Source organism: Dendrobates tinctorius, unplaced genomic scaffold (assembly GCF_039654945.1).
Source record: "Dendrobates tinctorius isolate UK_male_01 unplaced genomic scaffold, ASM3965494v1 ptg000138l, whole genome shotgun sequence".
In the NCBI taxonomy this organism is placed as follows: Eukaryota; Metazoa; Chordata; class Amphibia; order Anura; family Dendrobatidae; genus Dendrobates; species Dendrobates tinctorius.
Window position 1 is genome coordinate 3542606 of NW_027361806.1, and position 16156 is coordinate 3558761.

The window sequence follows — 16156 nt, forward strand, 5'->3', positions numbered from 1 at the left end:
TAAAGAATCTCAAAGCCTGTTTTCTGTGAGGCTTAGTCAGCATCTGGGAGATTGGCCAACGCTATCAGGAGTCGGGGATGTCTCCTGGTTTTCCGTGAGACTCACAGGAGCTACAATATAGGCATGGATGTCCCTGCAGGCATTACTACTTGTCCTTCACCTCATTCTCCTAAGGACCTTCCATCTGTCACTCACCTCTTCTGGATCCAGCGCTGAGGATCCACAGTGTTGTGTTTTCATATCCCTCTGCTCCTCTGTGAATGTCACTTTCCCAGGCCTTAGGGTACGTGTCCCCACAAACCCAGGAATTGCTGTGGGTTTGACGCTGTGGGTTTGACGCTGCCAGAGACTGACACGTGGCGCGTCTTTCCAGAACGCAACATGTTAATTTCTCTTGCGGATACACTAGTCTCCATAAGAAAAGTTACATCAATAGAATGTATCGGATGCAGTAAATCTGCACGGTTCAGTTATCACATGCGGATTTACCTGTGTTCAATAGAAGACAGCACTTTGGATGCAGAGAACATATGTTGCATCCAAAGCGCTTCTAGTTTCGGATCGTGAGCACCTGACCTTATAGCTCGGCTCAGGTGGTGGGACGCCACCTGAGTATTCAGGTACTAGGAGCCTTAGCTGTTACTCTGTACCATGTTACATTGCTGTTTTGATAAACTGAAAGGAGTTGTTGACAATTCTGCTACATTGGTTTCTCATAGCTGAGTCAACTCTGCTACCTCACTGTGCCAGCTTTGCTGAATAAAACTCAGGGGCTGGCTTGCCACTTCCCCAGTGGTTCCTCATTCCTGAGTCGCCTCTGATATATGGCTGTGTCATCCAAACCAAGGGCTTTGAGGGTCCATCTCATGACGGGAGATGTAAAACCATGAATGTAATTTTTGGGTAAATACAACCGAATGAAAAATTTGGGTTTATGAAACTTTTTTCAAATTCAATGACTGATTCTTATGTTTTCTTATGCCCTGATTTAAAAAAACAATTATTTTTAACAATCAAGTATGGATTTTGCACAAAACGAGTGTGAAATCATGTACAAGTGAGATGAACAAAAAAAAACCCCTTTACTATAGGAAAAATGCACGTAATATTATATATACAAAATTATTGAACATTCATTCTAAAACTTTATTGGATATTCATTCTTACACCTTTTTCTTTACTCTTCAAAGCTGCAATTGATATATTTTCTCTTATAGAAGGCCTGCGGATCTTCTCTGTGAAGCATCCAGCAGTACCCCCAGCATCATGTTCACATTCCATCTATCTTGGTGTCATCGTTCCATCTCTTTCATATCCTGATGAAATCTTTCTCTTTGCTCTTTGCTAACAGCACCCAGGTTTTCGGAAAAGTAGTCCAAATGAGAATGTAAAAAATGTAACTACAAATTCATCAGACAACCCAAGGCTTTGAAACGCCTAGAAATTTCGACACAATTTCTTTAAAAGAATCCCAAACCCTTTTCTCAACAGCTTTAATTTTTTTTCGAACACGTCGTCCTTTATGAGTTTCCGAATATCTGGACCAACAAAGATGCCTTCCTTCAGTTTTGTTTCGGACAGTCCCTGAAACTTGGTACACAGGTTCTTAAAAGTCTCTCCTTCTTTCGGTAGAGCTTTCATAAACTACTTCATCAGTCCAAGCTAGATGTGTGGTGGCAGGAGAACTTTAGTAGGATCAACTAAACTTTCCGCAACTATGTTCTTGAGTCCAGGTTGCAAAAATGTTCTTGTTGGCCAAATTTTTGGGCTCCAGTAATAAATCCTATCCTGGCTGTCCCATTCACACAATAAGCATGGGTACTTTGTACCCTCCTTGATGCCCAATGAGCAAGAGAGAGCTTTAACCCCTTCATGACCCAGCCTATTTTGACCTTAATGACCAGGTCATTTTTTGCAATTCTGACTAGTGTCCCTTTATGAGGTAATAACTCTAGAACGCTTCAACGGATCGTAGCGATTCTGAGATTGTTTTTTCGTGACATATATTGGGCTTCATGATAGTGGTAAATTTAGGTCGATAATTTTTGCGTTTATTTGCGAACATATCGGAAATTTGGCAAAAATGTAGAAAATTTTGCAATTTTCAAATTTTTAATTTTTAACTCTAATCTTAACCCTAATTCCAACCCTAATCCCAACCCTAACCCTAATTCCAACCCTAACCCTAATTGCAACTCTAACCTTAATTGCAACCCTAACCTTAATTGCAACTTTCACTTTCAACAGCTAATCAGAGCGATCGTAGCCACGGTGGGGGCTAAGCCACCCCCCCTGTGGTAAAGTACAAAGCCCCCTGTAAGTGCGGGTTGGGTGACCTTTCAGTTACCCTGGTCACCCGATCCGCAGGAGGGCAATTAATTCATGATGTCACATAGGCGTCACTGGTCGGATTTGCACAGCTTTTCATGACGCCGATGTGGCGTCATTGGTCGGGAAGGGGTTAAGATCACCACTAGTGATAAGCGAGTATACTCGTTGCTCGGGTTTTCCCGAGCATGCTCTGGTGTCCTTCGAGTATTTTGGCGCACTCTGAGATTTAGTTTTTGCCAACGCAGCTGCATGATTTGCAGCTGTTAGACAGCCTGAATACATGTGGGAATTCCCTAACAAACAGGCAATCCCAACATGTATTCAGCCTGTCTAGCAGCCACAAATCAAGCAGCTGCGTCGGCAAAAACTAAATCTCTGAGCACACCAAAATACTCGGAGGACTCCCGAGCCTGCCCAGGAAAACCCGAGTGAGTATACTCGCTCATCACTAATCACCACATATTAACCATCCTTGATCTTTGTTTCTTGATAATAAAGTCTACATTTTCAAATCTTTCCTTCAAGTGCACAGAATGCCCTATGAGAACTGAGAACACTTACTGCCATTGTGCAGTAGCACAGCTTTCAGACTTTTTTTTTGATGAATCAATAAATATATAATATATATATATATACTGTATATACACATCACTTGCATAATGCGTTAACCTACACATACTTTATTAGATCTGTAGGGGTCCGACTCTCAGTACTGCCACGAATCAACTGTCTGAAGTTGTACTTTAAGCTGTGACTGTGTGTATTATTGGGACATAGTCTCCATCAATTACATGTTATATTATGAGAATAGATAAGAAGTCTGACCATCATGTGATGACTTGCCATAGAATACATGCCTATGTTCCTGGCCATAATTACAGACCTAAGGCTATAATGCGGTTCAGTGCTGTGTTATAGTATTTTTCTTAGAAATTTCCCTTTCTCGTGCATCCTCCAGGTCATATGAGAGGCCACCATTTATCTTCAGCCAAGACACACACTGGCACACACTGGCCTGGGCGGCGGGCGCTGCAGAGCCATGACTTTTGTGTGGACTGTTTGTTTATTGAATCAGAAATTATGCAATGTGTGATATAAGAAGAAATGTCACTGATTAATAAAACAGGGCAGTGTAAGAGCAGGGCTACAAGGGCGGCATAAACAGGAACTCTACTACTGTACGGATTCTCTCCCAATATAAAAGTTAATCTCACTGAGCCCAGGGTGGTGGAGGACGAAAAACTCCTCTGCTTCCCTCCTGGGCCGGCGCCTCTTCTCTGCACTGCATCCTACACTGGGGTCCCTTGACATCACGTGACCGCTGCGACTGATCAGTATCTGCTTATTGGCTGCAGCGGTCACGTGATGCCCCTTGCTGGAGACCTGCTGGAAACACAGTATGGAGGAGATATTTCAGTCAGACATGTGTCTACAAACCCACATCCAGCTGAAATGTATTGCGGCACAGAGATCCGCCGGTTCCCTCCATTGCAATACACGCCGCAGACCAATCAGAGGTCCCAGCTGACATAATGCGCTGCCCACACGTTGAAGTCAGCTGCTGGCCTCTGTGTCGGCTAAGGAAGAGGACACTGCACGTCGTGGGAGCACAGGAAGGTAGGAAGAATTGTTTATTATTATTTGCTGGAGAAGAACGGCAGAACAGTGAATGGGGGACATTATACCAGGAAGGGGCCCAGGATGGGGGACATTATAATAGGAAGGGGCCTAGGATGGGGGACATTATATCAGGAAGGGTCAAAGGATGGAGGGCATTATAATAGGAAGGGGTTCAGGATGCGGGACATTATAATAGGAAGTGGCCCAGGATGGGGACATTATATCAGAAAGGGGCACAGGATGGGGCACATTATACCAGGAAGGGGCACAGGATGATGGATATTAAACCAGGAAGGGGCCTAGGATGGAGGACATTACAATAGGAAGGTGCCCAGCATGGGGGACATTACACCAGCAATGGGACGAGGATGGGGACATTTTATCAGGAAGGGGGTCATTATACCAGGAAGAGGCGCATGATGTGGGATATTATACTAGGATGGGGGTATTATACCAGGAACGGGCTCAGGATGGGGAACATTAAACCAGGAAGGGGCCCAGGATCGGGGACATTAAACCAGGAAAGGGTGCAGAATGAGAGACATTAGACATTATACCATGATGAGGACGTTATACTAGGAAATGGCAGAGAATGAGGGATGTTATAGCAGGGAGGGACTCAGGATAGGAGATATCATACCAGGTTCGGGGACATTATAACAGGAAAGGACATTATTACGGGAGATGTACATTATTAAAGGAAGAGGGCAGGATCAGGGACATTATAACAGAACGGGGCCAGGATAGGGGACATTATTACATGGTGGGCCAACACTTATGTGTTTATAGGATCTAAAACACTACAGGGGCCCATACATCTGGCCAACAAGCATGTGGGAGCCCAGATCTAAATTTTGTACCAAGGCCCACTGAACTCCAGGTAAGCCACTACTGACATGTCTTTTAGTAAATACTTAATTTTCCCATAATAAAACAGATCTGGAACTACGGTTCTAACCGAATCTGGACAAAAAGCCCGGAGCGTCTCCACCATGTGTGACTGCGCTCTTAAAGGGATTGTCCACCTTCTTGACTGTCTCTCATAAAGTCGAAAGACCACATCCTTACCTTCCGGCACCACTCCGGCGATATGGGCGCTGTGATTCATCAATGTCATGTGACTGCTGCAGCCAATCGGCAGCTCTTAAGGAATAATGAAGGCTTCCATTGATTGGCTGCAGGGGTCACGTGATATAACAAAGTCACTGGAAATCGCAGCTGGTGGCTCGGGGAGGAGGGGTAAAAATATGATTTTTGCTATTTTTTTCGGACACGAAAGGATGTCGAGTAGTGAACAATCCCTTTAACTAGGAGATAAACTTATGTTTACGTCTAAGTTTTCAATTTTGAGGGACAATTCTCTCCTTTTCTCTATTTATCCCCCACAACTCCCAGATCTGCCAGGAATAATAACTGACCAGAAATACCTCAGTCTTATAGTGGGGGCTTCTCCAGACTCAGGGGGTCCTCGGAGAGAAACCGGGATCAGTCGCGTCCTCCTCCCGCGTCCCTAGTAATTGTCACCAAGCCACGTGAGGAAGACGATTCCCTCCCCGACCAATAGCGTACGCTCCTGCCTGATGGGCGGGGACAACAAGTGATTGACAGCGGTACGAGCCAATGATTTTTACCCGGCTTTTTTGGACACGACCTCTGCAGCAGCAGCAGTGCGGGTCACGTGATGGAGAATCTGACAAGCGATGCGCAGAGAGCGAGAGAGGGGGAGACTGGCGGAGGGTGAGCCGGGGAGAGCGCACTGCCCGCCGAGCTGCCGCACGGTACGCACCGGAGACATGGAGGCCGCTGCCTGCTGCAACGATGAGGAGGACTAGGAAGATCCGGGAACAAAGGCGCCGGTTATTCCAGGTGAGCGGCCACGCCGTGCTGATACTTCTCATATGACATTCATTTATTTTTACTCATTTTAGTTATTTTAATGTTACTTATTTTTATTTATTTTCCTTATTTATTTGTAAATTATTATTTTTTAATTGTATTATATATATATATATATATATTTTTTTTTTCTTCTTTTTTTTTGTCTTAATTTTATTATATATAATTTCTATTTTAATATTATCTATTCTTTTTTTTCTTGCTTGTTCTATTTTTTTGTTTTGGAGGCTGGTGCAAATTTGCAACCTGTGCATCAAGAACTAGTGTGTGTGTGTGTGAAAAAGGAAAAAGCAGCACAAAAAATGAGCCGACAATGCGGGTGCCAGCCTTCCAGGCATATACCAAACCTCAAGAATAGTCCACAACTCCCAGGACCGGAACATTGCTGTATGGGCAACTAGCCAGATGGGCTAATAATAATAATCTTTACTTTTATATAGCGCTAACATATTCCGCAGCGCTTTACAGTTTGCACACATTATCATCACTGTCCCCGATGGGGCTCACAATCTAGATTCCCTATCAGTATGTCTTTAGAATGTGGGAGGAAACCGGAGCACCCGGAGGAAACCCACGCAAACACGGGGAGAACATACAAACTCCTTGCAGATGTTGTCCTTGGTGGGATTCGAACCCAGGACCCCAGCACTGCAAGGCTGCAGTGCCGCCCACTCTGACTGGGACTCTTTTGCTGCTTTCATCTTGAGGAATATATATCTATATCTCACAAATGTAATGATTGACCGGGACGGCTGTAGAACCATAAGGCCATGTGCACACGTAATTTTTGGTGCTGCGGATTTGGGAAAATCTGCAGGTCAAAAAGTCCTGCGGTTTAGCCCCTCTGCAATGGAGAAGGTGTGAAGCCGCAGTGGATTCCGCACAAAGAATTGACATGCTGCGGATTTGAACCCACAGCATGTGCACAGGGTTTTCCAGTTTACCATTGAAAACAATGGTACTGTACAACGCACCTAAATCTGCTGCGGACCCGCAGGGCCAGAAACGCTCCGGATCCTCAGCAGAATCTGCATCGTGTGCACATAGCCTTATCTGTGTGACAAACTTTTTTACGTCGACCACGAACTTCTTCCCGATTCTTGTCCTATTTGAAAAAGAGACCTGTCATTCCTGTCTCCCTTCTCCAGCGGCACTGATCAGAGCCCGGCTGTGTTCCAGCGGTCATGTGTGTTTTGCTGTAACCTGGCTGGGGACCGTGAGTCTCCTGAGCAGTCCCAGGCAGGTCCCCGGCGGCTTCTCCTGGCCCTGCTCCCTTTTAATGACAGGTGCCTCCTTATTCTCACATACACAGAGAGACCTGGCTGTGTAGATGAGCGACACAGGGGGAAGCCGCCAGGTACCGGCCTCTTGGAAAAGTGTTTTGAGACACATAATCCCGGCCAGTTTTTCCTAGTAGTCTGCAGAGTTTCAGACTAAGCCCTCGTTCACATTGGTGTATAAAATATAGCTCCAATATTGTTCATGTAAAGTTGGACAAGTAGAATCCGTAGGATTCAAGTTCCGTCATGCGAGTGTTATATATATTTATTTTTTTAAAATATTTATTTATAACCGTCTGTAAACAAGATAAGAATCAGTGACATACATAGCATACAAAGACAGAGAAGGACATAACAATATCCAGAAAGTGTAGCTTGAAAGACTCAAAGGAAGATAGGGTTATTCAGTATAAGTTAGTCCCAACTCTCCGCTCCCCCCCCTTTTTTTTTTTTTTTTTTTTTTTTTCCCCCCCCACCTACCATCTGTATGACGTCCGTATGCCATGGTTTTTTGTTTATTTTTTGTTTGTTTTTTTTTTTCTTATAGCTACATTTTTACAGTGGCTCAGTGGTTAGCACTACAATCTTGCCGCGCTGGAGCCCTGGGTTCAAATCCCAGCAAGGACAATATCTGCAAGGAGTTTGTATGTTCTCCCCGTGTTTGCGTGGGTTTCCCCCGGGTTCTCCTGTTTCCTCCCACATGCCAAAGACATACTGATAGGGAAATTAAATTGTGAGCCCCATCGGGGACAGTGATGATAATGTCTGTAAAGTGCTGTGGAACTAATAGTGCTATATAAGTGAGTAAAATAAATATTTTAACAATTGGACACAAATCCAAACAAACAATTGCATTCAGTAACATCATATGCAATGTATTAACAATCATCCTTTACATACTGTAATTCGCTATGTAACTTAAATCTAGTTTACAAATGTAATAATGCAATCTTATATAAACATATAGATAGAATAGCCTGTATACATTTAATGTCACAAGCCCCCTACATGTAATATACTGGCACCCTTTAGTGCGTTTTATGTAGCACTAAAGAGTTTTTAGCCTTATTTAACCTATTAAATTAATTATTAAACAATATGGGGTCACTTCTGTTTTTGATAACCAGCCAAGGTAAAGCAAACAGCCGTGAGCTGATATCAGGCTGGGAAGGTCCATAGGTTATTGGGCCCTTCCCAAAGTTTATTTGAATAAAGATTCCCCAACACTAGCCCTCATTCACCAATTTATTTAAAAACAAATCCTATGCAAGCCCGAAGTAATTCACCGAATACGATGTAGTCCAGAAATGGATACCTGAAAAACATGAAAGGACAGAAATAAAAACAAGAGACAAAACATAAGACAGTCCCTAGTACGCCAAATATGTTCCCACGAAGCTCCAATGTAGTCCACAAGTTTTTCCTCAGCCCGACTACTGCTGAAGGCAAAAACTCACAGATGTGCATTGATTCATAACACTGGTCAGAGTGCAATGCGATGTTCTCGCTCCTTGCACTTCTCCGTATGATACGCCAGTGTGAGCGAGTCCTAAGACATACACATCTGCATGCTGCCTATGGGTCATGATTGTACTGTCAGGTTCCCTTTTAAAGGTTTTAATCTATGTAAACTGAGGCCTGCATAATGTAGAGGCAGAGAACCTGATTCCAGAGATGTCACTAATTAGACTGTGTGCTATAGTTTCAATACAATCCTTTTTTTTTTTTTTAGCAGAGTATCACTGCTAGACTTGTCATGTGACACAGGTAGTCCACTCTATGTAACCCCGCCCCCACCACTGATTGTCAGCTTCCTGTAAAGCTGCCAATCAGGAGTGTGGGCGGGGCTACACACACAGCTCAGCATTCCGAGCTCTGCAATATCTACAGCAGAGGAAACAGGGATTTTATCAAAACTGCACCAAGCAGCCCAGTAACTGACACATCGCTGGAATCAGGGTCTCTGTCCCTACATCATGCTGCTCTCAGATTCCATAGTAAAACCCTGCAGACACATTCCCTTTAAGAAATATCAGTATCGCATAGTAAATAGAAGGGCAGAACGCAGCTTTATACCGGATATTCAGTCCAACCAGCCAGCGTAGGTAAGTGATGGCAGAAACCCAGTGTTAAATTGTGACTCTTCTCAGTCATCAGACTGCTCGCCCTATAGGGGGCACCATCCCAGGGATACGAGTATATTAAGGAAATGCCCTTTATGGAGGTCAGGGATATACACGTTCAGGTCATTATCAGAACCCAACCTTCATCAGTAAAAATTAAAGTTTCTGTGTTCGTTATCGATTTGAAAATAGCAAAAAGTGATGTAAAGTTGTCAAAGTTTAATTTGATAACATAACTCTCGGTTATGGGAAGTTATCATTGGGACATCGGAGTCACCAGCAGGAGACTGGACGTTTCTTAGGCTTAAGGACAAGAGCTTCATTGTCCTCGTCTGATGGCTTTATTAAAAGAAAATGATCGTTTTCTCAGCCCAATGACTGAAGAGATGGACAGTGGAGAACATGTTAACCCTTTAAGGATGCAACTTTAAGGGGCTGCACCATCAGGACTACCCCTTTTGATATTGAGCATAAGGATGTTACATCTGTCGGTGATCTGTTCAGGTGTTCCTTTTAGAGGAGGTGTCTGGTTTATCATTTATCCTGTGGACAGGTGATGACATCCTGATCGGTGGGGGTCCGACCACTAGGACCTGTACCCATTGGCAGAATAGGGAACTTTTATCTGGAGTGGCAGGTCAGACGTTATCCTTAAGGGCCTGTCACACTAAGCGATATCGCTATAACGTCACTGATTTTGTGACGTAGCAGCGATATTACTAGCGATATCGCTGTGTTTGATACTTACCTCCGACCGGATCCCCCGCTAATTATCACTGATTGCGCGAGAACGTCCTGGACTGTTTCTCGTCGTCAGCTTCCTGCTGGGCTTCCTGTGGCGCCGACGAGTGATGCGTGGACGCGGGCGGGAGGACGTCGGGATCGCCTCGTCTGACAGGTAAATAGCGACCCCCGACCCCTGCTATGTCGCTGGTGAGATCTGCCTGAGTGGCAGCTCACTAGCGACCACTTAGCGATGCACCAGCGATCCTGACCGCGTCATATCGCTGGTTGGGATCGCTGGTGCATCGCTAAGTGTGACAGTACCTTCATCCATAGGGTAAAGGATGCGGATCCAGTCCAGTAATGGGATAAATTCCCCCTGGAGAGGAGTCACAATCCTCCTCTTAAGAGATCGACACGGCAGTGCAGCTCCAGATACTTCTCCAGCAGTATTTTCCAGGGTAATCAGTGTTTCTCCAAGTCTCTCTGGGGGTGCTGGCCTTAGCATCAGCATCCCACAAAAGATCTACCTTACTGGTCCACATGTCCTCCTCGGGCCCCCTCCTTATATCCAGGGATAGGCAGACACATAGGATGGTTTAAACTAAAGGCCCCCCAGACCTGGGAGCAGTGCCTCAAAAATCAAGGCACTACAGGGGGTGACTTGCAGCACATTTGGAGAGCAGGAAAAATCAGGGGTTCATCAAGAAGCATGGGCACATTCAGGATCCAGATGATAACTGAGCCAATTCAATTATTGAACCTATTGTAAGGTAATTAAGACGCCAGACAAGATGGGTTACGCCTCTTTCACACCAGTTTTTTTTAGAATCAGCCGCAATCTGTGTGAAAAAAATGGATCCTGCGCAGATTGTAAACAACTGGTGCGACGGATCCGTCGCAGCAGCTGTAAGGGTTAAATTAAAGGAATAGAAATTATTCCGGGCATGTTTTAGGAGGGGGGAGAGAGACCCCCCCCAGAATCCGCAACGTGTGCACATACCAAAAACAGAATCCGTCTCTGGATTCCGTCTTTTGACGGACAGCGACGGATCCTGCGCCCATAGGCTTCCATTATAGCCAACAACGGACGGCGCTGGATCCGTCACTGTCCAACTTTTCGATGTACACAAAAAACATTACCTTGTCCGTCGTCTCCGGCAGATGGACAAAGAATTTCCGACGGATCCGTTGAACGACTGATGAAACGTGCCGCCATCCGTCGCTAATACAAGTCTATGAGAAAAAACGGATCCAGCGGCATCAGTCGCAGGATCCGTTTTTTTTTTCAAAAAATGACGGATTGTGACTGATGGCAAAAAACTGATGTGTGAAAGAGGCCTAATGCACAAAATAATGCAGAGCATCAAGACAACACTGCTAAAATCAGTAAAAATATTGTGACGACTCCTGGAGTGGACCCTCTGGGTCGTGACACCAACCCTCCCAGGGCGAGCTGACCTAGTGAAGACCACCCCCTATACAGGGAGTGTCAGGGGCAAGCCCCAGGGGGTGAGGCACCACGACTGCTGGCACCAGGCGGCCGGCTCACAGGAGACACGAGTGGGTGAGGGTGTCTGCAGGAACGTGTAAAGTGTGGACACGGGAACACGTGGTATACAGAGACTTCGTTCGTCCGGGTGTGAGTGAAGCAGGAAGCGTGCAAGGAGCACGTCAGAGCACTGAGTCAGGCAGCAGGTGTGCCAGGAGGTGTAACAGAGTAAGAGACTGAGTACAGGATCAGAGTGTGTGCCCAGAGGCACAACTGAGTATAAGACAGAGCACGGAATCGGAGTGTGTGCCAGGAGGCACGACTGAGTATAAGACAGAGTACAGTGTCAGAGCATGTGCCAGGAGGCACAACCGAGTACGAGACAGAACACAGGGTCAGAGCGTGTGCCAGGAGGCACAACAGAGTACAAAGCAGAGTGCAGATTCAGAGCGTGTGCCAAGAGGCACAACAGAGTGCAAGGCAGAGGACCTGAGTACAGCGCACAGCCAGGCAGGGACATGGCAGACCAAGCCAGGAAGCACAACAATAATCAGGCGCCTCCCCTAGGGGGAGGTCGTCTGATATAGCACATGACTACTACTGGTTCCGGGTCAGGACCTAGCCAGAAAGCACATGACCACTACAGGTTCCGGGTCAGGTCCTCCATTACCATAGAGAGGACCGAGCCCTATACAGCACTGACAGGAGCGCGCAAGCGCAAACGTGACATGTAGGAGGAGGCCCGGGGACGAGAGCTGCGCGTGCGCACCCTACGGGACCCCCGGAGTGACCGCAGCTCCGGAAGAGATGACGTCGGGACCGAGGTCCCGCCCCCAGGTGAGCACGGCGTGACAAATATGATTATAGACAGAATAATACCCCGCACACCATATAACACCAGTGTGTGTATACATGGTAGAATAAATTAAAAAATCTTTTTTCTTCTTCATTTAGCACCTCACTCCACACTAAAGTAATAGAAATTGATTAAAGTTGTTCCCTGAAATAATGCTTTTAAAGGTTAACAAGTTTATGGCTTTCAGAATGTGATGATGCCAGTGCAACAGCATTAGGTTGTAGGGGGGAAAAACTTTTGGGGTGATTGCACATTTTTTGCATCCCCACCTACGTAATTATTATTGTTATTTATTATTCCTGTTCCAGCTATATATGAGCCCTCATACAAGTGCAGTGATGGAAACGCATATAAAAGTATTGTGACCATAAAATTGGATTTGACCTTGGCAGGGTTAAACCATGCTATGGGGTTAATTATTTCAATAAAAGTTTCTGTATCGGAGAGTTCTAGACCTGATTTCTATACTTCCTGCTACAATGATAATTCAGCTTTTATGGAGCGAATCCTGGGCCAGTGGAGCGAGCCTCTTCTCTGCCTCGTACTACAACCGTTGGGAAACGGGGATGTTGATTTCTTAAGTGTGAAAAGGGTTTTTTCCAAATTTAGTAACTAATGAGGTTTTATTTATACATTTGAAGGTCCTACTGCATACCTCCTAATATTTAAGCCCCACCCCTGAGCATCTGGACTCAGCCCCTGAGCAGTCCGATAGCCACCAATGTGACCTTCTGACCTAGTCGGTTAGAAATCTGCCATTCCGTTATATCTTCTAGTTAAAAATGAGATTCCCTTCAAACCTTCTGTCGTTAAATGGGCTACATAGTTGTCACACATTGTAACACTACGGTCTGTTCTGTTAAAGTAATGGAGACCCCAGATATAACGGTGAAGCCGTCCCCTTCCCTGGATGAACGTGAAAGTCCCTACCTCAGTAAGACCTGCTCCATTACAGAGGAGCTCCTCCTAGAAGACATGCTGAAGAGGAAACTAAAATTTTATTTTATGAACCCCTGTGAAAAATTTCGAGCTCGTGGTCGCAAGCCGTGGAAACTCTGCATCCAGATCTTAAAGATTGCATTGGTGACAATCCAGGTGAGCGCAGAAATGAGATGGGAAGGGCCTGTATTTTTCTGTTGTATACAGTATATATTTATTTTTTGCAGCTGTTGGACCTTTTTAAGGGCATTTCCAAAGTTCTTTAATGGGTAAAAATGCAAAGTCATGTAAAGACAATCAATTTTGCAATTTGCCTATAATTTACGGTATGTTGCCTAGGATTTCGGCCACCACTGCAGTGTATAATCAGTGGTCCGACTCCTAGGCAAGGGGCACAGGTCTTCCAAGCTACTTGCAATAAAGGTTGTGAGCGCTGCTCTGAAGTTGGACATATCGATGATTCCACTCTTTCAATATCGCTGTGCTACTTTGATCAGATGAAAAGCTGCGTCGTCTTGCATCATTAGAGAGCGCACCGTTCGGGCCACCTGTGCACTCGTGCTGCTGGCTGAACTGTCAATCAAGAGAGCACTTCCCCATGGGAGTGGAGTGGTGCGCTGCTGGAGATCAATGATGACACAACCCCTTTAATCAAACCGCGTGCAGTCTAATTTCAGTTTTTCTGCACAGCTTTGAAAAGCCATCCAAAAACAGGACTTAGAGTTGCTTCGTCAAAGCTTACTACTTCATCAGGAGAGTGGCCCTGACGATGAGGACGTGTGCTTGGCTGCCAGGTGTTGTGCACCAGTCCTATCCATTGGAATAGGACAGTGGCAAACACAGACAAGAGGGCCCCTGTGCAAGAACAATATATGGGCACCTCTTTGTGTCTGGGACGGGCTGCCTGTTGATTTTGAAGGTGCAAGTTGGCCCCCTTAACTCTTGAGAGGCTGCACCAATTGTATCTCTGCCCATGGAATAGGATGCACAATACCTGCTGGCCATGTATACCTACTGGCTGGCACCTGTCCAACAGGATATCAGTGCCTCTGACCTCCCGATGCAGAAGTAAGCAGTGCCGGAACAACCCTTTAAATACAAAGCATGACTAAATGGGTTACCCAATAGGAAAAATTGTCCATGGGGGGGTGTTTGATATTGCAGTTCAACCTGCAATTCACATGATTGGGGATTAGCTGCAATGCCAGATACCTACAGGCAAGAGTTTCACCAGAGAAATATAATGGTGATTTAAAGTAGCTGCCCGATAGTTTTAAGAACTAAAACTAGTTGTAGGAAAACTAGAAAAAAAAAAAAACTATTCACCTAATAAATGGCAGGCTGCTCCTGTGCCGATGCTTTGGTGGTCCCGGACTGTCTTGGTTATTTTCGATATCCTCTACATGATAGCATTTCCACTGGGGCCATTGATTGGCTGCAGCGGTTGCTTGCTGTTATAGCACGTCAATGCTCTAGAAAAGTAAGCAAAGCCCACCAAGGACCACCAGATATCGGGGCTGCAGCGGCAATGGATTTATTAGCAGCAGATAATTTAATATCTTAATGTTTCAGACCTTCCCTGAAATCTACTTTTTAGTAAATCTCAGCTTCGGAGGGGAGGGGGGTGGTCATTTTGAAGATCAGATATGTCCTGAGCATTACTGAACAAAAGTGCACATTCAGGGAATTAAGCCAAGTTTATTTCACCTCTGTATAACAAAGCTGTAATTGTAATGAGCTCCTGTCCTGGTGAATGCCTGCATTGTGTGCCCGTCTTTCCCGTAGTTGGTGTTATTTGGGCTCAGCAATGAGTTGGTCGTCAGTTTCAAGGAGGAGAACACGGTGGCCTTCAAACACTTGTTTCTCAAGGGTTACAAGGATGCAAGAGATGATACGTACGCCGTCTATCGGCAGGAGGACGTCTACGATCACATCGCTTTTACAATTCAGCGGGTGAGTCCATATGGTAATTTCACAGCTTTTGACTTTCGGCAGCTAGAATTGCTCTTAAAGATCTGTGTTGCCAAGTTTTTAACACCCAAGGTTCGGATACGACTTTAAAGAAGGCTAATACTTGTGATATAACGCAATTTTGTTTCAAAATACAAAATTAAAGGAATAGTATGATTGCGTACACTTTTGTATATTTTAATATTCAAAGGTTAAGTACATCTAAAGATTAAATACATTTAAAGATCAACTACATATACTCACATTATCACCAAGGAGCTTTAAAATATCATCCGTCTGGAATATCAGAGAAGCATTCACCAAGACAGAGAACCTCCTGGAAAATTTGTAACACTGCATGGGCGTCCCCACTTATGCAGATATCACAATACTGTACATGTATAAGTAAAGGTAGACCACTTTTTGCTTCTGTCTTAAGGCCCCGTCACACATAGCGACTTACCAGCGATCCCGACAACGATATCGACGTGTCAGGATCGCTGGTGAATCGCTATGTGATAGCTGGTGAGCTGCCAAACAGACAGCTTCACCAGCGATGCCGCGCGTGCGGCATCACTGTGTTCAGCTCTGATTGTTGTCAAAAATAGAATGGAAATAAAAATGTTGTTGTTCTCACCTTCCGACGTCCCGCACAGCATTCCCGCCTCTCCACGGTCCGGTCCCAGTAATCCTTTGCGAGAATTACCGCGATGACGTCCGTTCTCACGGGATCGCGAAGTCTCGTGGTCATTCTTGCAAAGGATTACTGTCGCCGGAAGGTGAGAATAGTATATTTTTTTATTTTATCACTGATCGCTGGTCTCCTGCCTGTCACACGCAGCGATGCGTGCTGGCCAGCGGGAGATCAGCGCCGAAAGAAATGTCCAGAGATTTCCCAGAGCGATCAGCGATACCGGCTGTGACTCCGCAGCCATCTCGCTAGCGA

General features: G+C 45.3%; 2 protein-coding genes across 5 annotated transcripts in view; one reads left to right on the plus strand and one right to left on the minus strand.

Moving 5' to 3' along the window:
• DNAI3 (dynein axonemal intermediate chain 3) overlaps nt 1-5495 on the minus strand; it is a 71186-nt gene extending 65691 nt beyond the window's left edge. The window contains exon 1 of one of the 3 annotated variants that reach the window (XM_073544411.1): nt 5379-5495. Coding sequence is in view for 1 of the 3 variants with exons in the window: in XM_073544410.1 (XP_073400511.1) it covers nt 5020-5068 (49 nt within the window). In the remaining 2 variants the exon portion in view is untranslated. Of the gene's footprint in view, nt 1-5019; nt 5102-5369 lie in introns of those variants that run through there. The other 2 variants (XM_073544413.1, XM_073544410.1) reach the window with 2 other exon arrangements.
• MCOLN3 (mucolipin TRP cation channel 3) overlaps nt 1-16156 on the plus strand; it is a 42280-nt gene that overhangs the window by 5174 nt on the left and 20950 nt on the right. Inside the window, exons 1-3 of one of the 2 annotated variants that reach the window (XM_073544414.1) lie at nt 5607-5817; nt 13187-13416; nt 15046-15213. In XM_073544414.1, coding sequence (XP_073400515.1) covers nt 13189-13416; nt 15046-15213 — 396 coding nt within the window. In that variant the 5' untranslated portion in view covers nt 5607-5817; nt 13187-13188. Of the gene's footprint in view, nt 1-5606; nt 5818-13186; nt 13417-15045; nt 15214-16156 lie in introns of those variants that run through there. The other variant, XM_073544415.1, reaches the window with a different exon arrangement.